This window comes from Gavialis gangeticus, unplaced genomic scaffold (assembly GCF_001723915.1).
Source record: "Gavialis gangeticus isolate Ggan-Ray unplaced genomic scaffold, GavGan_comp1, whole genome shotgun sequence".
In the NCBI taxonomy this organism is placed as follows: domain Eukaryota; kingdom Metazoa; phylum Chordata; order Crocodylia; family Gavialidae; genus Gavialis; species Gavialis gangeticus.
Genome location: NW_017728980.1, coordinates 11354730 through 11380240, shown reverse-complemented (window position 1 = coordinate 11380240; position 25511 = coordinate 11354730). Strand labels below are relative to the sequence as shown.

Sequence of the window (25511 nt, the reverse complement as noted above, 5' to 3'; positions counted from 1 at the left end):
GAGCAGCCCTGTGGCCCCACAGCTGGATGGGCACAGGCCTCAAACACCAGGTGGGCAGATGGCAGCAGCATCCAACACAGTGGGCAATTTTTGCTGCATTTATTGAAGTAAAAGACCTTTTGATACATGTAGGAGGTTAGCTCAGGCCATATGTACAGATTGTGGTCTTAATCAGTTCTGCAAAGCAGGGGACTGAAGTCTGCAAATAACTTTGAGATCTTCCTATTAAGCCCAGTTTAGAAAATTTAACATTCCTCCAGCGTACGTGTCTTCAAGTACTAAGCTAGAGATTCTGGTCATTTGCATTCTATAAGTGTGGCTATGTAAGGAGGTTAATTTATATTGGTCTCACTTATCTCTCATATGAGTTTCTCAAAGAGAATTACTACAGGAAGGGAACCTACTTCAAAAAGCGTATCATTTTTGTTAAGCCTGAAGTTGAAATTATCTAAGAGGATCACAATTATTTGAGTAACATTTCATCTGACTTCACCAGCTGCATTTATTGCTCTTATCTGAAATAATTACATTTCACACTGAATACCTAATAGAATATTACCACCAGAAGATTTGTATTTTGTAATATCTGGAAGTGCACGTCACTAGCTAAGCTAAAATGTAGCATGCAGTTTAATTAAGTTGAGCATTGCTTTTCTCCTAGATAACAAATAATATTATCTGTCCTGTTACCTTTTTTTTTAATTGAAAGAAAGCATGCAGTAGATTAGGCTCCAAACCTTGTTGTATTAAAAAAAAAAAAAAAAAAAAAAAAAAAAAAAAAAAAATCAAATGAAAGACATATGGGAGTTCAGTACCCAAATTCCATTGTAGTCCAGGGGAATTGGGTCCCTAATTCTTTTAGGCAACTTTGCTAATTCCACCTTAAGATAGTTAAGAATGTCTTTGAGACCTTAAATATAACAAGGAGGTTCTCTCTTTGCCTTCTTTGCCAGGTTAGACACTTCTATGTATCTCCTCCCTGTTGGCACTGGATTTATGACCCAGATACCTTGTTCTGGGCAGACCCAAACCCTCAGACCGACCACGACTTCTGCATTTCATAATAGGCAAATTTTATTGCTACACAGTGATAGGAGATAAGAATAATGCAGGCAAGGCGAACACAATAATCCCCCTCCCCGATTCTATATCTATCAGTTCTATGGCTGTCACAGAGGGAAGGTACATCTGGACAGCATGTGAGCTTCACCCTGTGATTCTTTCTTGAATTTCAGATGTCAGCAGCTTGGAGGCCAAGGGCTGAGGCCCACCCTTCAGTAGGGTGGGTGAGACGGGTTGGTGGTGTGCCCTCTATCCACGGTGGCCTCTGGTTCCCCCCTCAGGGACCCTTTGCTATTCTAAAATCCCTCCTTTTGTATCCTTTCCCTCCTCTGATGACTCTTCATTCCTGAGCATTGTTGATTGGCCTCTCTCTGGTCATCATACTGTCCATATTCTGCTCTGTCAGCATATTCCTTTTTTCCCAAACCCATCACATGCACACATTTTAACTTGGTCTGTCCACCAAAACTGGAAATCCCAAGGGCTCTGCAGTTGGGCACTGTGACCTGGCCAATGCAGCAGAGTCCCTTATCTCGTGGTATGAAACAGTGTGGTACATATCTTCAGCTTCCCAGCCTCTGTGTCTGCTGGCTTCAGGCATAGCGGGCCTTGAAGGGAACCTTGTGAGGAACAGGATTTTAGAAACCAATTAACCCTTGCTATTCCCTTGGACCATTGTGCTAATGCACTGTCTACTTTACCTACAAACCAGTTCCCAAAAGCAAACCTCCAAATATCATTTTCTAGCCATCATTCCCTGTTGGCAGACAGTGACAGTATTAATAACCTTTTTGTGATGTCATCTCTTGTGTGCAAGAGTCTCTAGCAAGGTGCAGGCATCTCTGTACCTTTGCTAGCTGACACAGAGGACTGAAGAGAGATATGTATGACTCTAGAAGTTCTCCAAGGTTTTATAAACATTAACTAACCTCCAAAAACTACCTACTGAAGTACAGTTAGTCAATAGATAGTGTACAGAAGGATAACTTGTGGCACATGGAGGATCACACTTGACTTGCTGAGAATCACATAGCAAGCCAGTAGCAGAGCCAAACAGAAGCAGGAACCCGTGTTTCCAGGTGCTTGCCCTAGGCTCCAGGTCAGAACAGCCCAGTGCTGTAGATAAGTGAATAGACATTTAAATTTGCTGAAAAGAAACAAAACAAAACAAAAAAACCCCCACCCTAAAGCAATATGGTTTATTTATGTAGGGTCTAAGGCAGTGTCTGGTGACCTAAATAGGACCTTGGGTGCAGGCTGTAGTTAATGCTTTCCCGGTTGGTGTTCAGCAGTATACCATACGTGTGAAGCCTCCAGTTTCCAGTGCCGGAATGGACATTGCATCCCCCAGCGGTGGGTCTGCGATGGTGATGCCGACTGCCAGGACAGCTCTGATGAGGACCCTACCAACTGTGGTAAAAGCTCTCGTCTCACCTTGGCAGGGGTGGTGGGAGGGACTATTGTTATCACTATCCTATCCATCATTTTAGTAAATGGCAGCCAGCTCTGTGACTCTGAAACAAGTTAAACAAAAGAACAGCCAGCCTGAGGAGACCCCAGAAAACCATCTCTCTTGCCATAAGTGTTGGTTTTATTGTAGTACTAAAGAGTCCACAGCCAAGATCAGGGCCTCATTCCTGCCTTAGTGGGCCTATAGACTGAGACACAGTCTACACTGCACAGTTTTGTGATCTAGCTGGGTTGGGCACGAGTATGAAAAGTCCCATGCTCACAGAACTGGCAGTGAATCCCTTTCTGCACGCAGCTATGCCAGAAAGAGAGCTCCTGCCTGCAGAGATGCTGTCCTTCGGAGAGGCAGAAAATCACCCCCTGTTGTCATATGCTGATTTGTTGGCAGAGCTCCATAACATAGACAAGCCCTACACACAGAAGAGCGATGAGAGCTGCAACTAATTCTGGGGGACACGAGGAGCGTAGGGTGCTCCTAAGATTCAGTCATTGCAGCTTTGTTTTAAGGAGGAAACTGAGTTCCTGTTTTGTCCAAAGCATCTCTCTGGGGGCTGAATTTCTTCCATAATCAAGATGGCTTTTTAAAATTCTGTTTTCAGAGAAAAAATGCAATGGGTTCCAGTGTCCGAATGGGACCTGCATCCCAACCAGCAAGCACTGCGATGGGATGCACGACTGCTCTGATGGCTCTGATGAGCAGCACTGCGGTAAGCATGCAGCGGGAGCCCAGGTTTGATGGGCCGGGGCCCAACCTGTGGGTCAGTTAAGTACAGATGACTGCTTGAAAGGAAAGCAAAGATGTAATGTAGGGGGGGACAGGTGGCTGATTCCTCAAAGGCTGTGACAAAGTGCCTACACCCTGCTGCAAAGGACATAAGCCTGGGTAGATACATAGGTAGTAATGGTTCATAAGAGTTATCCAGCCCTTTGTGAGATCCACCTGCTGTATTTGACTCTGTAAATCAAAAGAGATAGTGAAATGCATAGGGGTCAAACAACCACAGACCTTTCAGAATAGCACAAGGTTTCTTACCACAAAGTACTGAATTTTTATCTCTCTCTCACCCCACCAACCCTCTCTGTTTCTTCCAGAGCCCCTTTGTACACGTTACATGGACTTTGTGTGTAAGAACCGGCAGCAGTGCTTGTTCCACTCCATGGTGTGTGATGGCATTGTCCAGTGTCGGGATGGCTCAGATGAAGATGCCGACTATGCTGGATGCTGTAAGTATGGCAGAAATCACAGCGCCTTGCTCTTACCTTACACCTAGTGCCTTTCATCCTGGGGTGCAGAGCACTCTACAAAGGCGACGAGCATGTTGCAGACAGGGAAACTGAGGCATAGAAGCCAGCTGCAGGGCTATGACTAGAGCCCTCATTTCTTGTGCCCCAGTCCACTGCTTTGACTACTACGCTGCAATGTCCAGAACAGAGTAAAGTAGGATTCTTGTCGAAGAGGAAAGAGGGGTTTGAACAGGTCAGCTCTGTGCTGTTAATGAATTAGCAGAGCTACTTGAGCGCTCAGAAATCCCAGTCCTGTCCTGGGGGCTGATGAACGTATCGATGCTGTGTTGGTATTGACGGTCTGGGTTTGTGTTGCTCACTGTTTTCAGCTTCCAAAACTCAAGGGATGATTTTAGGTTCGTGGGATACAGGAGACCAAGTACAGCAACTGAGCTGTTTCATCAGCTGACCTTTTGGCCTTTGGTCCTCTGTTCTGGCTTGGTTAGAGCCTGGGATGGGGCTAGTAACTTCATCAGAAATATTGCAGGCAAGCCAGTGCAGTGCCCCAGAGACCAAGGGGAGTGCACAGCTGGGGTGAACAAAGGGGCTGCCAAGCAGCACTTCATCTAATCCTGTCTCTGGCAGTGGCTAGTGCCAGGTGGCGCAAGGCATCCTGTGATGAGGAAGATTATTCTAAGTCCAGGCAGTCAGTCCATGCTTGTTTTATGCCCCAAAATATATTCCTTACGCATCAGCATGTTCTTGAAAGGAAGGAGCGTAGGCTTCCTGTGCAGCGGCATCATCCGGGGCTAGTGCTGGAGAGTGCCCTGTCCCCTTTAGAGTGCAGGCACCAGTGTCCCTGTGAGGTGAGGCCTTACAAGCCAGGAGCAAGCAGCAAGACTACCACTGAAGCCAGCAGCAGTGAGGCTGACCTCCCCTCCTTGACATGACTAGTCACATTCAGAGTCCTGCATCTTTAACTCAGGTGCTGATGAAAAAAGTTGGATTTTGCATGCTTCCCTTTTAATGGCTTGTTCTGCATTGCCCCGCTTAGCGCAAGACCCGGAGTTTCACCGGACCTGCGACCAGTTCAGCTTCCAGTGCCAGAACGGCGTGTGCATTAGCTTGGTGTGGAAGTGTGATGGGATGGACGACTGTGGGGATTACTCTGATGAAGCGAACTGCGGTGAGTAGAGACTCAGTAACCATCTCAGAAGGCACAGAAAGAGAAGTGGCTTGCCCTAGTTGCCAATCCTGCATTCCCTTGACTAGACCATGCTGCTGCCGCCCACCATTAATCCAGCGAGGTCTTCATAATCTGGAATCGAGGATGTTCATCCTCCTTTGGTTGACTTAAAGCTACGTGTAAGCCTGCTCATTGCAGATTTTTAGTCCAGGACAACTAGGTATCCTGTATTTGAACTCCAAGTTTAATCACTGTTACCTGGAGGCACAGCCGGGCAAGACAACCACCTGTTCATATTGTACCTGCCACATTCATCCTTCTGTTTCAGTGGCTCAGCTTTTACCTTCTTGTGCTACAACTGGTTTTCAGTAGGAAGCTCTTTGGACCAGAGACGTGTCTGTTGTCTGGCTATACACAGCTAGCACACCTTGACTGCAGCATAAACACCAGTGACAAAACCACAGTAGGAACTTTTAAGGGAAGGGATTAATTTATCAGGGGGAAAAAAAGCCCTCACTGCTTAGGAAGGCTTGGGGGACACTATCCAGCAGGGCTCAGTCACAGGTTAGGCCAAGCCCAGATCTCCACCATGCTGAGAGCACTTGGAAATGATAGACCTCACATTTCTATTCTATTGTTAGAAAATCCAACAGAAGCCCCAAACTGCTCTCGATACTACCAGTTCCAGTGTGCAAATGGGCACTGCATCCCTAACAGGTGGAAATGCGATGAGGAGAATGACTGTGGAGACTGGTCGGATGAGAAGGACTGCGGGGGTAAGAGCAAACATAGCTTCTTCCCTTCGCTCTGCTGTTCATTTGCTCTTGGTTAAAGCAGCTGGTCCCTGCCAGCGAGGACTCTGCTGAGTTCATACCATGGCTCTGGGTACCCAGAACGTGCATTGCAAATTAAAAAGCCAACAATAAAAAGTAAGGGACCTCAGCTAAATCATGTCTACACTACACATGTCCAAACAAGTGCTCTGGATGCTTCCTGTTCAGCAGAGCCTCTTTTGGGGCTGGTCTCTGGTGCCTAACTTCATTAAACCTGTTTAGAAACCACTTAAATTAAACGGATTCAGCTTCCTTGGTGTGGGCACTTTTAGGCCAGTTTAGGGATTTGTCTGTACAGGGACAAAGTAATGACCTGTAAGAGAGGGGGTGAATTTACAGTGCAGTAACTCCTCCCATGGACTCTTTTGCTATCATCTGAGAACGACTTTGTGTAAGGGAGCTCTCTCCATTTACTGCCGTAGCATCACAAAATAGTTTTCTGACTGGGTTTAGAGAAAGCTGTATGCCTTTGGTGCAAGCTAGTGAGCTTAGGGCTTGGGCTCTGTGGAACAGAAAGCAATTGCCCTGCCCTGTGCGGCCTGCTGTCCTCAGCGTCTTCCCCCTTGCCTCTGTCCGCTGCTTTGTACGTGGAGCAATCTGCCCTGCCCTGAGACTGTGCTGCATGCATCTAAGCAGGGCCTGATGTGGAGTGGCTGGGGTGCTGGAAATGTATACCCTGGCTGACTGCAAACAGCCCTCCCTGTGTATTGTAGCCCTGCGTGCGTGCCCTCGGAGGCTACGTGCCATTTAGCGAGTGGTTTTTAAATGGGCATGCACAAAGGAAGCCATTTAGATCTTGTGCTTTGATGTGAGCTGTTGGGCTCGGGGCACAGTGTGAATTAAACAGCAAGCAATTCCCCTGCCTCATGTGGGCTGCAGTCCCTAGAGGCTTTCCCTGTTCCTCTTTCAGCTGGGAGGAGGAGGAGGCTCTACTGAGTCGTGTGACTCAGGTAAGGTAGGTCCAGTTTGATGTGGCCACACAAGACAAGGACCAGGGCTAATCTGGCTACTTAGCCCCAAATCCTGCAGTTGGATTTGCTTAGCCAGACCTGTGTGCCAGTAAGGGGTCACCTTGATTTCAGCAGGAACCACAGATCTCCTCCCAGACAGATCTAATGTGCAGGACCATGGCCTTAAAATGTGAAGAGGGCTTGTATGCTTGACCCAGAGGCATACCTTGCTCATAGTGCTAGGGTCCAAAAAGGGACTTGTCTCTATGCCGTGATGGAGAAGATGCATAGGAGCAAGTCCAGTGAAATATCTAGATAGGACTCAGGGAAGCAGCTGAATTTCATGCTGTCTGCTAGGCCAAGGATGCAAAACTCTCAGCAGGCACTGCTGCCTGGCGCCTTGATCTGTCTGAAGTGTCACAAGCTTCAGTCCAAATTTGAATAGGTTTGTACTATCATGTGGGTTGCTGTCTTCTGCCTCCTGCTTCCCTGCATGTTTCAGCCTGGCTCTGCAGGTCACCATCCTGCAGTTTGGAAGCAAGCAGTTGATTTGCACTGCCCCGTTTTCCCTCTTTCTATCAAACCTCGGGGACTTTCCCGATCAGTCTTTGAGGAACAGGAAAGGCCCTTTCAGCACAGTCAGGTGCAAGGATGTGGCCAGTAAGGCTGGCTTTCACGGGCTTATTTTTAGGTTCGCAGATACTGCCCTTTACCACGGCGGCCCCAACGACGTGTTCACCTAATCACTTCCGGTGTAACAGTGGGGCCTGCATCATGAACAGCTGGGTGTGTGACGGATACAGGGACTGCCCAGATGGCTCTGATGAAGAAGCCTGTCCCACTTCATGTAAGGCTTTCTCCTCCTTTACCCCCTCTTTTTTCAATAAATGCTGTTGCAGGGAGCAGATACCATTAAATGTGATATTGGGCTGCTGTAAAAGGGAACAGCTCTCATGGCTCACACAGAACACATCCATTTCTACATAATTTGCTGCTGCCCCTGCCTTGCAGGAATTAGTGGGAAAATCACCCCTCAGTCCCAGTCCCAGGTAGACTGTCACACCCCTCCACTGCGGTCCATGGTGTGACAGTGGCTTACATAGACATACCCAAGGTAGACTGAGACAGGTTCATTCAAGGACCAGCAGCAGCATAGATGGCAGCCCCCAGCTGCCTGAATATTTACGCAGGGTACCAGTTGGGTCTTGCAGCCCTGGCTGCATATGGTGCTGCTCCAGCTACACGGTTAATTGGTCCCCAAGGCTGCAAGCTTAAAGCTAACTCGGGGATCTCCGTGAGCTGGCGCTGTGCCTTCAGAGGCAGCGCAGGCGCATCCTTCCCAGCTGTACAGCTTAGCCCCATTGGAGACCGGCAGGGCTGGTTTCCCCATTTCTAGTTTGGGTTTACAGTAGCAAGTCGGTTGATTTTACCATCCTCCTGAAAGAGGGGAGATGGATAAGCGGGATCTGGTTATTCCCAGCTGCTGGAGAGTTTGATGCTTCTTAAGCAGGAAGAGGCTGCCATCTAGCGGAGAGGGGGATCTGAACTTATTCGGTCCCGGAGAACCGAGCTGGCAGCCAGTGCTATCGCCCAGGGAAGAGCTCTGCTCCGGCTTGTGCAGTTTAACCACTCTTCTGTTCCTCCTGGTACCCAGTAATCAATGTCACTGCGACCTCCAGCACCTTCCTGGGCCGGTGCAGCCGATTCGAGTTTGAGTGCCAGCAGCTGAGGAAATGCATCCCAAACTGGAAGCGATGCAATGGTGTGGGAGACTGCCAGGATGGCACGGACGAGATGAATTGTCGTAAGTGCTTGTTCCCCGCGTGCTGGGGGGGGGGCGCGCCCTGGGCTTTCCCTTCAGCCGGGCTTTCTTTAACGGGAAGAGCCTCATAAAATGTCTCAGGCCCCTGGGAGCCCTGCTGGGGCTGTGTCTGGAATATGAAGCGTAATGTGCCAAGTGTGCTACTAGAGAAAGAAAGTAATAATATAACTAGCGTCTGGATTGGGGCCATACTGGCTAGGTGGTAATAGACATATAGAGCCCCATTCCAGGTGCCAAGACGATGATTGGTTTTCCCAAATTGGAAAATTCAACCCACTCTCTGCACCCGTAGAGCTGAATATTAAAATGCCTAATGTTTGCATTGAAAAAATAAATAAATAAAGCAAAGCCAATATTGTTCCTTAGCACTGAGGAGTGCTGATCAGGAACCAGGACCTCATGCTTTCAGGTGCTGCACCACCAGGGAACAGAAAGCGAAACCCTGCCTCAAATAACTGTCATCACCTCTCATTTGCTTTTTTTAAAGCATCCTTGTGTGTGTTCTTAATCTCCAAACGTAACATTGAGCCTTTCTGAACCAGCTTGATTCCCAGCATCATCAGCGATAACAGTCTCATACCGATATACTGCAGCAGCTTTCATCTCAAATGATCTCAGTGGGCTGTAGTGATGGAGTAGTCATGAATGATAATGGCAAAGTCTATTCAGGGACCCATTAATGTAATGCAGTCACCTCTGCATTTGAACATGGTTGCTGGTTAGCAGCACCAGAGAACACATTCAAGGAAGAAAGAAACTCTCTTTGAGTCATGCAGTGTTTTTGCTTCCTTCAGCTACACCCAGTACATTGTCATGCCCTGATGGCTATCGATGTGAAGATGGGGAGGCCTGCCTCATGACTACAGAACAGTGTGATGGATTTCTCGACTGCCCGGATAGCAGTGACGAGAAAAACTGCACTGGTAGGTGGCTCCGTCACAGGGCTTCTTACGTTGGTCGTAGCTTGGGCTGCGTTGTAATACAGAGACTGTCTCATGGGTTCTTGTCCTTCCATTCACAACGAACCAAAGTCCGTCCTTCTTGAGTCACGAGTGTACAGACCATCTCCCTTCCTGTTTCAGAGAACATCTACTGCTATAGCAATTGCACACCTACAAAAGTAATACTGAGGCAGTCAGGAGGGAAGTCACCTGATTTACATGGGTAATGGGCAGGTGCAGTTTTGCAAGCTGCATCCTCCTCTGCAAGCATGACCCTGAGACTATTGGCCCTGACCTGAGCTCCATGCTCCCCACTTGCTCATTCCTCCCATGCCCTCCTTCGTTAGCCCTGCAGAGTCAGACACGCCACACTTTGATTGGCGAGGAACCCAGCCCCGGTCCGTTCTGGGTAGATAACAGTAACGATCAATCACCGTCTCCTCCCAGCCGTGAGATTCAGCCATTTTAAAATTTGAACCGCTTGGGGTATTGAGCATCAATCAGTTTTTAGTTCTTTAATTAAATATTGATTCTGAGAAGCAGCCCAGACTCCGGGGGGGGGGGGCATGGTGCTGCCGGGACCCGAGCTAGGCTGAATGCCTAAGAGAAGCCACAGCTTTCTCCTCCCAGCCAGCACTGCCTCTGGGAGTTTCAGCGCTTCCCCTTTGGACCGGCAGGCTCATTTGGTTTAATTTTCAGCTGATTAGGAAATTTAAGCAGGACCAGCTCAGTGCCTTCTGTTTGGTTTTCTTAATAAATGGAGAAATGAAGCCAGTTGGCTAAGCAGAGCCTGGGGAGCGCTGCTCGTGTCCACAGCTCCAGGCTCAGACTGGAGGAGGGGAGAGGTCTGTCAGCAAAGCAGTGATCCGGAGTTGAAGGAAGACAGTGCATGGAGGGGTGTAGATGGAGCAGGACAAACTACATGTGAAGAGACAGAGGAGAACCAGCTGGCCAGCAGAGATAGGGGAGGGTGTATTAGCACACACTGGTCCGACGAGTAGGGGCAGGGAGATCTACTAACTACTGGGTAGGTATACTGATAACTGCGCTCCTTCAGGACCTTTCAGCCAAGCATCTCAACATGCTTCACAGTTGATGGAGCCTCGTTTAGATGTCAAAAGGGAAGCACAGGGGGGCGGAGGGGGAATGGCTTGCTCTGGATCACTTGGCAAGATTAGAAACCTTATCTTCCAATTCCAGGCACCCTGGTGCAACGAACAGACCGGATTGCCCTTCTGCGCAGCAGGGTAAAGTCGGGATGAGCAGACATCCCAGTCACTCCAGATCAGACAGTCGGCATTAGAAGCCAGATCGCCACAATCTCTCTGTTCCAGTCCTTCCAGGACTATTTTTCCTCTACCTGCCCACTCTGAACTAGGCAATATGGAGGAAAAAAACATGCAAAAGAGGACCTTGACAGTTGACAGTTTGGGTGTAGATTCATAAGTAAGCATCTTCCACAAGCAAAATAGTGACTCCTTTAGGTCAGGCTGCAGAGAGGGGCCACTTGGAAACCAGAGATACTCTTCTAATGTCATTTTAAATGGGGCATTATCCAGGAGCTCTGATTAAGCGTATGCTTCAAAGCATCTCGTGCGCTGACTGCTCTTTGTGAAGCACTGTATTGGTTTCCCTCCAGTAAAATAACGCTCCTTGTTGTCTGCTTAGATGACACAATTGTGTACAAAGTCCAGAATCTCCAGTGGACTGCTGATTTCTCTGGTGATGTGACTTTAACCTGGGCTCGACCTAAAAAAATGCCCTCCGCATCCTGTCTCTATAACGTCTATTATAGGTAAGGCGCACAAGTTATTTCTGCCAAACACAACTTTACTGTCAGTGTGGGTTTTTGTGTGTCGTGTCAAAGTTAGGAGAAGCCTTAGGCTTTTTATGGGATCAGGGCCCTAAGGGGATTCATTTCAACCTAAAAAATCTAGTTTCTGCATGAAAACCCAGCCCCCAGATGACTATAAGTGGAGGAGATTGATAGTAAACTGTTTTGCTGTTATTTTTTTTCAGCATGCATTTGACAGCACTTTTGCATACAGGTGGTTTTACTGGTTTTTTCCCTATGTAATCAGCTTCTTTTTCTGATTGATTTCTTTGTGTGGGAAACAATCCTTTGGGTCTTTCTTTGTGTGGGAAACAATTAGAAGGAGAGAAAAAGAGTCAAGTTAGGGGAGAGCAGCTGGAATAAAAATTGATTTAAGTGGCTGTTGTAAATCCGTCAGCTATGTGTAACTTGCTTAACTTTCAAGTTGATGGTGTCCCTTTAACAACGAAGAAGAAAAGCAAGCAGTCTCTAAAAGCGTAGTCTGATGATTCGCACTCCTGAGACAAGTTAAAACCTCTTGTTACCAAACTGCTTCCAGACTAAGTGGTTTTAATCTCCTACACAGGATGGTTGGTGAAAGTATTTGGAAAATTTTAGAAACTCACAGCAACAAAACAAACAGCATCTTAAAAGTCCTCAAGCCGGATTGCACGTACCAGGTGAAAGTTCAGGTCCACTGTCTCACCAAAATCTACAACACTAATGACTTCATTACTCTGCGCACACCAGAAGGATGTAAGCAGCCTTACTTGTTCACCTTGGACTCCCTAGGTTTGCAGATTGTTAATCAAGTAACCCCAGCACGTGATTCTTAAAGGATAACAGTGGAAGTCAGCCCTTTTGGCAAGCATCCCACAAAGTAGCCCCAGGCCCTTCTCAAGTGCCTCTCTGATCCCCGTTCCCTGTCTGATCTGCTGCTTTGCTTCCTGCTTCCTTCCCAGTGCTCCCTGCCCAATTTACTGCTTTGCTCTCTGCTCCCTGCCCTGTCTGCCACTGCGCTGCCTGTCCCCTCCCTGATCGGCTGCGTGCCGCACAGGCTGCCTGTGTTGGCCCCTGTAGCACCTGTGCTGCAGCTTGGCCACCCCCCAGTTTAAAAGATGGAGGTGCATTTTCTGAATAGCAGCCCATGACCTTTTGCGGTAGACCTAAGGGATGCAGCATCAGTGGGAGTTAATTTGGATAGCTCTTTTGAGCCAAGGATCTGTCCCCTCATCCGCGGTTGTGCCTCTAACCAAAAAGTAATAGGGGTCACTGGGAAATTCGCCATTTGTACTACTCTTCGGAGGTTGCGGGCTTGTTGGAGCCATGTGTAGGGAATCCAGTATTTGAAATTTTGCTGAGGGTGGAGGCCTGGGCTGGGGAGATGGGGCAAAATAAATGATGTTGGTTTCTTTACAGTCAGGAGGAAAACTTTCATTGAAGTCAAAATGTCTCTTGTTGGGTGCAATATTTCTAAGGGAGGGATAGGACACAGGACACATCCAGGCCCTGTTCATTTCCCCTAGTAGGGGAACTTACTCATAGCCAAGGTCTTGCTTATGGCTCTGCCATTATGGTCCTGACATGCTGACTCCTGTGGCCTGTGCATCCCTAACCTATTTGTTTCTTTGCCAGTACCCGATGCCCCTTTCAATCTTCAGCTCTCCCTAAACAAAGAGGTCGAAGGCACAGTGAGCAGCCACTGGACTCCACCTGTGAATGCCCATGGCCTGATACGAGAATACATTGTGAGTATTGTTCAACACCTTGTCCTTGACCCACGTGTTGAGTGGGAGCTGTGCAGGCAGATTAAAGGAAAGGGTTCCTCTCTCAGGGAGAAGTAATGTGACAGTGCCTGGCACTGGGAGTTAATGATATCACCTCTGTACCATACAATCACTGAAATACCCATTCAGATTTAGGGATGCCGTAAGCCTTTGCTTCTGAGAGTGATGAGAAGACAGGAAGGTTTCTGTTTCGCTCCTTAGACACATGACAAAAATAAATTTCAGAAAAAGACACCTGATTCACAAAACTGAGTCGCTTTAACCTGGCCCACTCTCCTGTTATAGGCTGTGATAAACCCAAATTGTAAATCTTGCTGGATTCTTGACAGTCCTCTACACTTGCCAGGGCTGGTTGGGTGAAACTTGTATGATTTCTTCAGCGCGCTGATTCTCAACCAGGGTGTCTTGAGATCCTTTCAGGGGTGCCTCAGGGTCCCATGCAGTGTTAATAGTCTCTAGTGAGCATACAAGGTTCACCAGATAAACCCCAAGATTTCAAATAAAAATTGATAGTGTTAAAAACCTTCTGCCCTGCTGGGGTCTTTCTGAGTTCTTTGCAGCAGAAGAATAGCTCTTTTCTTTTCCCATAGTCAAGAAATGAGTGAAAGCTAAGAGCTGGCATTTTCCAAGGGGGGCCTTGAATCTAATGAGGGAAGCCTTGGCTCTAGAAGGTAGAGCACCGCTGCTTTAGTAATTTGTGTCAAAGTTTCACTTGCTTTACTTAACCAATGATATCATCCATTAAGGGATTATCAGGAAGGGCCAGATCTTACCCTGTGATCCACAGGGTGTGTGTAGCAGAGGACCTTTCAGACACTTGTGTGTGGCCTACGCATTTGTCCGTAGGCAAGGTGCAGATGCATACTAGAAGGGTATTTTACCATGTCTCTCAATTTAGACCAGCTGTGTTGGGGGAAGTTGTGTGGTTCCAGTTAGAAATGGGCTGCCTAAGCCTAACTTTTCAGACCCCTTCAGTTGTGACCCTTCTCTCAGTTGTGATGGCCTGTACTACCCTATCGCAGGAATGTCCGTCCAGCACACAGCCCAATTACATTGCTCATTATGAAGCTCTGATCTCTTCTTTTCACATTATTAGGTGGAATACAGCAGAAGTGGCTCCAAGGAGTGGTCTTCACTTCGAGCCAGTAGGAACTATACTGAGATCAAGGACCTGCAGCTCAACGCACTGTATACCTTTAGAGTGAGTATTTTTCAAAGCCTTACCCTGATAAAGTCTTAAGAAGTTTTCTTTAACGGGTGATCTGAGAACCGCATAGTTACCTGACTAACAACGTGCCAGCTCAACCTGGCATGAGTCTAAGACCAGCACAATTACTGACTCTGCCAGTGTCAATGGAAGGAGTCAAGCCTGTATTTTTTAAAAGTCATCACTAATGGCCTAATTCTGAAGTCACTGTGATTGGGCAAGGTCTGGGTCAGCTACAAATGTAGTCCTAATTGTGTCACTGGGGAAAGAAACGGGGCGGATGTGCGAAGGGAAGTCATTGGATGGGGTATAATGTTAAAGGCTAAATTAATGGGATGGGGATTTGCATGAGAAAACACTGGGGAAGGTGCGGTCCTGACCTGCCGATTTTCCACATTGCTTAGCTCAATCACTGATATCAGTAGGGATTCAGTGTTAAAGCGGATGTCACAATACAGCCTCCGTGAATCCATACTACTTTTACGCTGGTTTGTACAATCCCTTTCGGGTAGAAAAGCGAGTGTGCATTCTGATGTATGCACTTGCCTTTCTTTATGCAAGACGGTTTCCAAATTCATTGCACCAATGGACTTCATGGCAATTGTGGTTCTTTATATCAGGGCAGAATTATTCAGAAACCCCTTCACTTGAGAAGCTTTTTTATAAAGACCTTGTCCTCAGGGTAATCTAAGGAGGTGCAGGTGATACATCTGCACCTCCTTAGATCACCCGAATTAACTCCAAGTAGCTGTGCTTTATCTTTGCTCACAACCCTTTTATTACCGAGTAATTAAGCCACTTTGTCAAAATTTTACAATGAAAATGGAGTACGAGTTTTCGAGCAGAGTTATTGAGAGGGTGGAACTGAAGAGAAATGGACTTGGAAGCAAAACAGTGTGCATTTGTTCATATTAACTAACCCTCTAATTTGCAAAAAGGTTGCTGCGGTAACTAGTCGGGGAGTAGGAAACTGGAGTGATTCCAAATCCATAACCACGACAAAAGGCAAAGGTAAACCATTTTTATGTGTTTCAGTTTGAATGAGCGTGGGCAACATAGAAAAAAGAACCAAGTAAACAAGCATGAATAATCATCTGATTTTCTCCCCCCCCCCCCCCCCCTGGGGGTTTTTATTTTTTTTTTTTTTTTTTTTTTTTTTTTTTTTTTTTTTTTTTTTCCCCCCCCCCCCCCGTTAGGATTTTTAACATTTGTATTGGCTCTGCTGTGCCATTTATAAATGCAGGACAGGTGCTGTACAACTTACAAGTTAAAAAAAAAAGAGACTGTCAAATTGAAAATCTAACTGTAGAAATCCAAATCCTATTGTTGTGCTACTATTATCACCTTCCATTTCTCAGCCTGGAAGAACTTTGAAAATCTAATTTATTTTTCACTGCCCTGGCTTCTGTTAGCTTTGTATTTCATGTAGTCGGGACTGCGAAAAACGTCTAATCAGTTTTACTAAGGTTCCAGTGCAGTCACCTGATACCACAACGGTTAGATTACAGATACCAGAGTCATGTTTAAATGCAACCAAAAAACCCCCCAAAAACAGTTTGCCCTGAAATTTTTTTAAATAAAACCTTGGAATCATTTTTATTATGAGTTTCTATATAAATCGGGATTTCTTTTTCAAAAAAAACTTACACGTCAATCCTAAATGTGCTGACGGTGTCCCTTTCAGTGATTGGCATTGATTTTTGGCTTTAAATCCACTTTCAGCAACACAAGAAAAACGGGGGAAAAAGAGCAGGCTACTGAAAATGTGTAACAACTCTGATAATATGAAGAGCGACCGGTAGCTAATCATTGGAAGGGGTTGGAAGGCAGAGGGAGGAAAAAATTGAAACTTTTTTGCAGGATTTTCCAATAAATTCTGCTCTGACCCACTCTCAACTCAGCATCCTCTCTTCACCTTTTATTCTAAAGTATTAGTCCCACCCTAAAGTATTGACTGTAAAAGAGCACTCATCTCAGTGATTTCAGAGATTGAAGTCAATATTGTGGTCTACGGCGCAGGTTTCTTTCTATGTGGAAGAAATCCTTGGTAGAAGACCTTCAGGATAACAACTATAACAATCTGCTTTTTTTAGTGCCATAGAAATGCAATTGTCTTTTAGGGTTTTGACCTTGAATTAACATCTGTTTATTCTCTTCAGTTATTCCACCACCTACCATCCATATTGAGAGTTACAGTGAAGACTCTATTAGTTTCACCCTGAAAATGGACACGAAAACTAAGGTAAGGTGTTAACCTTGTGGCTAGAACCAGAGTTAGATCTGACTGATAAATTGTTGGCATAACAGACATTTATTGCACGACGAAGTATGCCACTCAGTGGTGTTTAGCCACACGAGAATCCCAGCTTTGACATAAGCAAATCACCCATTTAGAAAGTAAGAATACAGTCATCAGGGGGTTGGGTTTTTTTAAGAAAGGTTTAATAGTCAATAACTAATTACCCTAGCTCTGTCTGGTATTTACCATGTAATGAAAGGGTTCAGAGACCCCAGGGCAAACACAGAGGGCTGGTAGCACAGTGCATGCCCTGTAATTTTCATATTGATAAATGCCTTGACACTAGGAGCTAATGTGGAAGCAGGGTTGCCGGTCTGATACTGGTTTCTTCTTCAGAATCTCCGACAGGGTCTGGGAAAAAGCAGGGTTCAGTTTTCATACAGGTCCTAACCAGCACGTGTGCCGTAGAGGTTTGTTACGTATCTCTGGATCCTAAAAGGCAACAAGCCAGCAAAGCAAGAACTAACAAAAGATAGCGTCCCCCCTGTCCTCAGCATTAAAATATTCAGACTTTTTTCAAAAGTAGGGTTTCCAGACATCTCCTTATTACAAGTCCTGTACGGGTACAGGTGTTTAAGCTCTAGGGGTGCAGAGGCATGGAGATGGTGAGCAGAAAGAGCAGATAGGTTGGACATAAGGATCATTGAGTCCAGCCCCCAAACGTGCAAGGTGCTTGCACCAGAGTAGGTGCAAGCACCTACGCTGGAGACTTTCCAGAAACACTTGGATGCCTATCTTGCTGGGATCCTTTGACCCCTGCTGCCTTCCTGCCCTTTGGGCAGGGGGCTGGACCCGATGATCTCGTGAGGTCCCTTCCAGCCCCTAACAGCTATGAAATTTATGACATAGACTGCCCCAGTTCCTCCACTTGTGATGGGAGATCCAGTATGAAGGTGTACTGTGTATGGATCCAGTATGAAGGTGTACCATCCATCTTGTACTGTGTGAGGAGACAGCTGAACAGAGAACTCATGCATCCTATGTGCTTTTGCTGCTTGGTAGGTGACTGGTTATGTTGTGAACATCTTCTGGACATTTGATACCCACAGGCAGGAAAAAAGGACTTTGTTCATAGAGGGAGAAAAGTCAGCGCAAAAAGGTAAAACTTTCAGCTGTAAAACTCTTGTTCTGAAGACATCCTGATGGGGAGATGGTCATTGGTATAGATTGGCATTTCAGTAGTTCTTAATCTAGGTAGGGTACTCATGCAAGTAGGGTTCATTGTGTGGGCAGGTCATTGCAGGACTGGACTGCAGATTCATGTTCCCTGTGAAAACCCTAGATAAACAGTGATTATTCCCCTGGCCATAAAGACTTCAGTGTCATGGCTGCATTGGGAAAAATAGTCCTTTCCTTCTCACACAGGGCTTTGGCCGCTGGAGTGTTGTTGTCAGGAGCCCCCATGCCCAACATTGCTCAGGGGACACACTGCCTTACCACGGGAGGAAGATACATCTACAGATATGCCAAAATCTGCCCAGACTCTGTAGCTGGCCTCCATTTAGCCTTACCCCCATGTACAGCAGAGTCACTCCATGGACTCTGGGTGGAGCAGACTATATCCTAAAAAGGAAACGAAGAAACAGGTGCTATGTAAAATACAGGATAAAGGACTAGATGTTCAACCATTAGTATCTGTTAGTGTGATTGCCAGTTATAAGCAAAGCAGGTGCAGTGCTGCCCTCCCTGCGTATTTGCAGACACAATTTAGGTAAGATAGATGCCTGGCACCCTAGCGTGCCTGGCTTGAGTGGAACATTTTGCCTTGAAGTGGTATTTATGGCACTTCATCCTCTCTGAGCAGCCTTGCAGTGGATAGTCTGCACCTTAGAAATTCAACACCTATTCAGCAACAAGTCAAGCATGACTTGGGCTAAAATCCAACATGGCCGCATTAATCTGATCGATTATTAATTCTGTCCTCTCTTAGCTAGGAGAAATCATTGTTATTTCCAAGTCAAGATTGAGGAAGGCGTCAAAATAAAGCAGCAGATTCATAATATGTCCCCCAGGTGAATCGTTTTTAAAAAACCCCACCAAATTAATGAGAAGACAAGCCAGATAAGTGCGTGTCTGTGTCACGGAAGTAACCGTCTACCAGAACAATTTGCTGTTGCCCCGTGGTTTCAATAATTCACCTAATCAAGTGGCTCAAATCTTTCTTTTTGTTCAGTGGCTAATTTGACAGCTCACACACCGTATGAAATTTCTGCTTGGGCCAAGACCGAACTGGGTGACAGTCCTTTGTCTTTTGCACATGTTGTGACCAGCGGTACGAGACCCGCACCTCCAAGCCTCAAAGCCAGAGCCATCAATCAGACGGCGGTGGAATGTAACTGGACAGGACCAAAGAACGTGGTGAGGCCCTGTTCATTCCTCTCTCTCGTGTGACCCATGCTTCGTCTCAGATGTACCCCTGGAACCTCAGGCCAGAAAATATTAGGACAAAGTTTTTGACTGCAGTTGCATTTCCATCAAGTGCTAGGAAAATAAGAGTGACCTTGGAATTTTTTGCAGTTATTGGCATGGGCCCTACAAAAGAAGGATGCATATCAAACCATGCAGCCACTTGTTGCTAGGTTTACTCCCCTCTAGGCCCATACACCGCAAAGAAAATCCCATATTGTGTGACACACGGTCATGACAGTCTCAGCTGAGGGGTCCTGAGAGACCGGGCAGTTTTTAGCTCTTCTGTCCTTGACAATAATGTATGACCCAGGATTTAATCATAACGTGCGTGTCACATGGTAGGTAAGATGTCATATGGCTGTTCTTCTCTTCCACAGGTATATGGTGTTTTCTATGCTACATCTTTCCTAGAGCTGTACAGAAACCCTCACAACACTACCACTACTGCATATAACATCACCATGATTGTGAACAGGGATGAGCAGTACCTGTTTCTGGTAAGGGCTTTACATATATTTTCTCTTCCTCCTGTACAGCTAGCACTAGCAGGTCATAGAAATCTGAGGAAATGGCTTTAATTGGCCTGTCTTCTTTTTAAGGTCCGTGTGATATCGCCTTACCAAGGGCCACCTTCTGACTACATTGTGGTGAAGATGATACCTGACAACAGGCTTCCTCCTCGGCATCTCCATTCTGTGCTCACTGGAAAGACATTTGCTGTCATTAAATGGGAGTCACCCTACGATTCACCGGACCAGGATATGGTAATAGCTTCATGCACGCGGCTTATGCTCATGGACAACTGGTTGTTCAAGCCATGAAGTGCCTTCAGTGGCAAAATGTGCTCTACAAAATACAAGTTTATTAGCTGACATTAGCTAATGGAGAGCCCTGAACATCAGAGTGGGCCTGATTTTGATCTCACTTGCAATGGTGTAAAATCAGAATTAAGTCCACCAAATTCAGTGCAGTTGCACTATGTGAGTTCAGCTCAAAAGAAAACCCTGCACTTTTAATACAAAAGTTTCAAGACGACCTTGAACATCTGGGACTTTCCATTAAATGTGACTACCTGGCAGAAAACGATATTATATGTTGAATTATCCCACACAGTGCAGACATAATTTTCTTTGTTTCCTCTTATCCTCCAGATACCACATTGGCTGCCTCAGTAAATAGTGTTTTGGGGCATTGGTCCAAGCCCACAGTAGACTTTATTAAATTTGCATTTTGCCACAATTATGACGTACAACCTGGCATCTGTTTATGAAGGGGGAACTTTCACCATTCACTTTGTATGCAACTTTCCTTCCCCTCTGCAGTTATATGCTGTTGCAGTAAAGGATTTAGTAAGAAAAATGGATAAAGTCTACAAAGTGAAAACCCGTAACAGCACAGTGGAATACACCATTAAAAAGCTAGAACCTGGAGGAAAATATCACATAATCATTCAACTCGGAAACATGAGCAAAGAATCCAGCATGAAAATTAACACAGGTAGGGAAAGAGCATTAACATTTAAGTATCCTAGCAAGTCCTTGCATGACTGCCCACTAGAGGGTATCTTACACCTTTCATGGACACACTTAATCTACTGGTTCTCAAGTTTAAAAAGAAAAAGATTCAAGGCACCTGTTATAAAATGCCAGCTCTTAGTTTTCACTTGTTTTTTGACTACAGAAAAATGAGAGAGCAGTTTTTCTGTTACAAAGGACTCAGAGGACACATCCCCACGAGTGGGAACATGCATTTCCCAGGGGACAAATAGCAACGGCACGTATTTGTGCACTGCTGCTTGTCCCCAGGCAACATCTCTGTATGCACACTCTGGCTCCCGGCAAATTCCCTTGGGTGGGGTAGGGGAGGCTGGGACCAGCACCAGGGCTGGCCCCAGCAGCCTGATCTGGAGTCCTGGGGGCTTCCTGGAGCTGCAGTGGCAGCGAACCACATGCGTGGAGGCTGGCCGGCACCTGGAGCGTGGCTCCGCTTTTGAGTGGCGCATGCTGCAGCCACGTGCACCACCCTGCTTTTTCGTGCCACGTTGGTTTTTTTTTGACTGGAATCTCCTGGTGTCAAAAAACCCACTGTGCTGCTGATTAGTAGTGCAACAAATGTGTGCATGTGAGGTTTGTGGTGCCACAGATGGGTTTGCGGCTCCACCTGCGCGCTTGTGGGGATGCGGCCTTGACCATAAGTCGCAACGTTGGTACCTCTGTGGGTTCCTCTGAAATCTCTGGGTTTATCATTTGAATTATATTGGCACACCTAGCAGTGCTAACATTGTATGATACCCTGCAGCTCCTTTGAAAGGATCTTAAGGCATCCCAGTGTATCATGGGACCCTGCCTGACACTTGTGGTTCTGTAGAGATCTTGTTTACTGCAGTTTCTAAATGGAAGGACTATCATCACTGTTAAAAATTAATGCGTCTGCCATTTCCCTCACATTTACAGTTCCTCTGTCTGCACCAGATGCCCTAAAAATTATAACTGAGAATGACCACATTCTGCTTTTTTGGAAGAGTTTAGCCTTAAAAGAAAGTAATTTTAATGAAAGCCGGGTAAGTCACGCACAAAGCTTGTTTGTCTTTTGGTTTGATAAAGAGGACTTGAGAACACAGCACACTGACAGGTGTGTCCCAGTGTGCATGTCTATACACGTGCGGGACGTCTCCCGTGTTTCCCAGTATGCTGTACTCCACAGTAAGAATACAACAAAGCTGTCCTTGGGGACTGTGTTTCCCAGCCTGGTCTTGCTCCTTTGTTTCTAAGAGATAGAGAGGCTAGCTGGAACCACAAGAAACTAAAGTTAATCCCTTCAGTATTAAGAAGAGAGGGAAGACTCAGCTCACCATGCTGATTCCCACCCTAGCAAGCCCAAGCAAGAGAGTCATCCTTAGGGTCTCTCTTATGAACCCTAGATTGCTTGTCGGAGACTGTTTCTGTCCCTTTGTGATCCTTGCCTCCTGTCCATCAGGTATTTTTGCAGGAACACCTGGAATGGAGCAGCCTTTTCCTAGGAGACTTCTCTTCAGCAGTACATTAAGGTGTTCATGCACTCCGTGCCATGTACATGCTCTTCCTTTTGCGGGCCATTAGCTTTACTAAATTGCTGCCAGGTTTGGTCACTAGAGATGTTGATACGTGTGCTCCAGGAAGGGGGAGAAGGTGCATTAATTAAAGTGGCTGAGCGCATCGCTAATTAAAGCGTTCAGAGCATCACGTGTATCAGCATCCCCGCACTGCAAAATGGCGGCAAGGGCACTTTAATTTAGAGCTCCTCAAATGAGCTTTAGTTAAAGCACCCTTACCATCATTTTTCAGTTTGCAGACACTGATACATGTGATGCTGGAATCTGCTGGAGTGCAGTAATTACTACACTCCAGCAGACTCAATTAATCAAGTCTGCTCCAATGCACTGTAATTACGGCACATCGGAGCAGCCTCCCTGCACGTGTATAGGCTCCCTACAGTTGTGAGTCCCAGTCTGTCAGCTTTTGAGAGAAGGATATCTTTCCTTTGGGAAAACATCGGCCTCCTGGGGTACTTAAGTGTATCAGGGGGTTGGGGATAGGATGCAAAGCCTTTCACATGTGGGTCACCATATCTGTTGCAGCTCATAATTGCTATTACTACAGACTAATTGTACTGAGGAATGAATTCATGTTCTCCATCACATTGTTGGTGGGTCTGTGTCACAAAACCAGTCTCATAATCGGACTGTTTTTGACAGTCTCTTGTGATGCTGAGGTCTGAGTGGTTCCTGGAGACTGGAGTCTCCCTTCAACTCCTGACTGTCTTTACAGGTCAGGGTTGTCTGAAGCAAGCTTGTCAAAACCCAACACTGTTCAGCAGAATTAAATTCATTAGCAAGTTTAAGAGTGTCAGAAGTAGCAAACCTTGACCTGCAGTTTGATCTCAGTGGAGGAACAGAATAATTTGCGTGACTTCTTTTTTAAAATCTCAGGGTTATGAGATTCACATGTTTGACAGCGCAATGAATATCACAGCTTATCTGGGGAACACCACAGAGAACTTCTTCAAAATTTCCAACCTGAAGCTTGGCCATAACTATTCATTCACAGTTCAGGCCAGATGTCTTTACAGTGGACAGATGTGTGGGGAGCCTGCTACACTTCTTTATGATGAACTAGAAACTGGTAAGGCACTAGCTTGCTTTTTTCCCCTCCTCTTCTTTAAGCCAAGCAGCAAAAAACAGCTTGTGCTCCATTGCTAAAAGATAAATTTGTTTACTGGAAGCTCAGGTGGGGGAGGAATTCAATCAAATATAATACCGCTAATGAAATCAGTGTTTGCATCCTACCAGTAGTCATCTAAAAGAAATCATCACACAATAGCCAAGACTTGAATGAAGTGGTGATTGTGCATATTTATATTTATTTATTCCACCAGTGGCTCTTTAGGACTATGAATAGGTAGGATTATGTTCACTATAGGTAGTGAACACTGTAAAGCAGCTGTTGCAGTTGGCAGTTTTTTCCTCTCCTTATAGGTGAAGACCACGCAGCATCCCAGATGGGAAAATCCACGGACGTAGCTGCCATTGTGGTCCCAATCTTATTCCTGTTGCTTGTGACCATGGGAATAGGGTTTGTTGTATTATACATGAGACACAGAAGGCTTCAGAACAGTTTCACTGCCTTTGCGAATAGCCACTACAGCTCTCGTCTCGGCTCAGCTATATTCTCATCAGGTGATGATTTAGGTATGTAAAGCAATTGGTTCCCTAAGCCTGAATTTCACTGTAGCTTTGAGGACCTGAAACCATTGAAGGTCATTGTATGTAATGGGACCTGTGTTTGCAAGTGGTAGAAATGACTGCAGTTCCTGATCACTTTTCAGTTGTAATGAGCAGACTTTCCTCCAAATGACGCGCAATTTCCTTTGGCCACAGCAACGTGATCTGAGGCTCATTTCCCAACTATCTTTGGCTCTGTTCTCAGAGCCTGTATCTGCAAGGTGTAAACTAAACAGTATGTGAGCAAACCCTACTGACTGTGCTGCCTTGGCCATGCTCTAGCCCATGCCATCCCATACACAGCAGCAAACAAGAGAACTGTATGCTGCACCAGTACATATCCATATCTTCTTATCTGCCTCTGCAGGCAGGGAAACTTGGGTTCCAATCCTTAAAAAATCAGCCCCTTCATCTGTCTGGGTCAGACAAAGTCAGAACTCCATGCATCTTACTGGGTGCATCTACACATGCAATTCATTTGAAGCAATAAAGTCTGGAGTAGTTTGAGCCGGAGTAAACTATACCTGGGTGCATTGTCTACATGTGCACCTGGGACAGCAGCAATTTGAGCTGGAGCAGAGCAGTTTACACCAGGGTTGGAGGCACATGGGGTCCGCCCAGGACTCCAGGTGGTGGCATCAGGCAGCAGAGGGGCTGTCTGCGGACAAGGGTGCTGAGAGTGCAGAGCTGCATGGCTAGGCGGCAGACAGGAGTCTGGCTCCCTGCTGGCTGGGATGATCATAGCCAATTTACGCTTACGGTCAGTCTCTACAGGTGCATTTAATTGCAGTTAATTACCCCCACCGTAAGATAGTACTGCCAGGGAGAGGACTATCTTACCGAGGCATCAGTTAGTTTACTGGAGCATAACAGTGTCACGCGTATAGACGATGACACTTAAACTGCAGCTAATTAGTCTACTCTACAGTTAAGCGCATGTGTACACACAACCACTGTGTTGGGTTTTAATCTTTTGCTATTATTAACCCTTGGAGGATTTACTGTAAGGATTCAGGCTTATTTTACCATCCTCACCCAAAATTGCTTTTTTTTCCATTCCTGTTCCATAGCTACCTCAGCCATTTCTGTATTTGCAAGACAAATTTATTATTACCTTCTGGGTATGTGGGGTCATTTCCAACTTCTGGAATAACTTGAATTGACATAAAGAGCAGCTGGAACAGGAACATACTTTTCTGTATCGAGTTTGGGGGATCCTTTAAGTTGAAAGCTGCCATGGACTTACCTTGTTTGATTTAAGTCTGTTGACTTGTTTTCCAGTGTTGCTGACCCTCAAAAAATGCTTTTTGTCAATATTGTTACCCTAGTGATTTCTTCTTGCCTAGACTGAAGCAAACTACCATATCAGGTAGTTAGGGGAGAGGGAATCTGCTTGAATACCGAGTCCCTGCTTAGTATGAAAGTAATAATGCCTGTGTTTTCCACTACATTTTTACCATATGCAGGAGGTCAAACTAGGGATGAAGACAATAGTATCAATTTCAAATAATGGGGTCATAAACTGTTACAGTATAGTTATTATGTCTGTACACTCCTTTAGTGTAGCAAAACTGTTGCAACTTTGACCCAGTGGGCACATCTACATGTGCATTAATGTGCTGTGGTTACTGCCCATTAAGTTTAGTACCTGTAATAACAGGTTCTAACTAAATGCGCAGTAACAGGCACTACTGTGCAGTGCACTGGCACACACCTTTTAAGTGACTGTAATGTGCAGTAAACTACTTC

General features: G+C 45.9%; 1 protein-coding gene across 2 annotated transcripts in view; it reads left to right on the top strand.

The window, feature by feature from the left end:
* SORL1 (sortilin related receptor 1) overlaps window positions 1–25511 on the top strand; it is a 98416-nt gene that overhangs the window by 70441 nt on the left and 2464 nt on the right. The window contains exons 26-47 of one of the 2 annotated variants that reach the window (XM_019509976.1): window positions 2355–2477; window positions 3132–3239; window positions 3625–3756; window positions 4811–4942; window positions 5584–5718; window positions 7417–7572; window positions 8380–8529; window positions 9342–9470; window positions 11157–11283; window positions 11888–12057; window positions 12937–13049; window positions 14185–14289; window positions 15234–15306; window positions 16455–16537; window positions 17597–17693; window positions 18768–18952; window positions 19381–19500; window positions 19603–19767; window positions 20326–20500; window positions 21457–21563; window positions 22971–23163; window positions 23517–23729. In XM_019509976.1, the coding sequence (XP_019365521.1) occupies window positions 2355–2477; window positions 3132–3239; window positions 3625–3756; window positions 4811–4942; window positions 5584–5718; window positions 7417–7572; window positions 8380–8529; window positions 9342–9470; window positions 11157–11283; window positions 11888–12057; window positions 12937–13049; window positions 14185–14289; window positions 15234–15306; window positions 16455–16537; window positions 17597–17693; window positions 18768–18952; window positions 19381–19500; window positions 19603–19767; window positions 20326–20500; window positions 21457–21563; window positions 22971–23163; window positions 23517–23729 (2991 nt within the window). Of the gene's footprint in view, window positions 1–2351; window positions 2478–3131; window positions 3240–3624; window positions 3757–4810; window positions 4943–5583; window positions 5719–7416; window positions 7573–8379; window positions 8530–9341; window positions 9471–11156; window positions 11284–11887; window positions 12058–12936; window positions 13050–14184; window positions 14290–15233; window positions 15307–16454; window positions 16538–17596; window positions 17694–18767; window positions 18953–19380; window positions 19501–19602; window positions 19768–20325; window positions 20501–21456; window positions 21564–22970; window positions 23164–23516; window positions 23730–25511 lie in introns of both variants that reach the window. The other variant, XM_019509969.1, reaches the window with a different exon arrangement.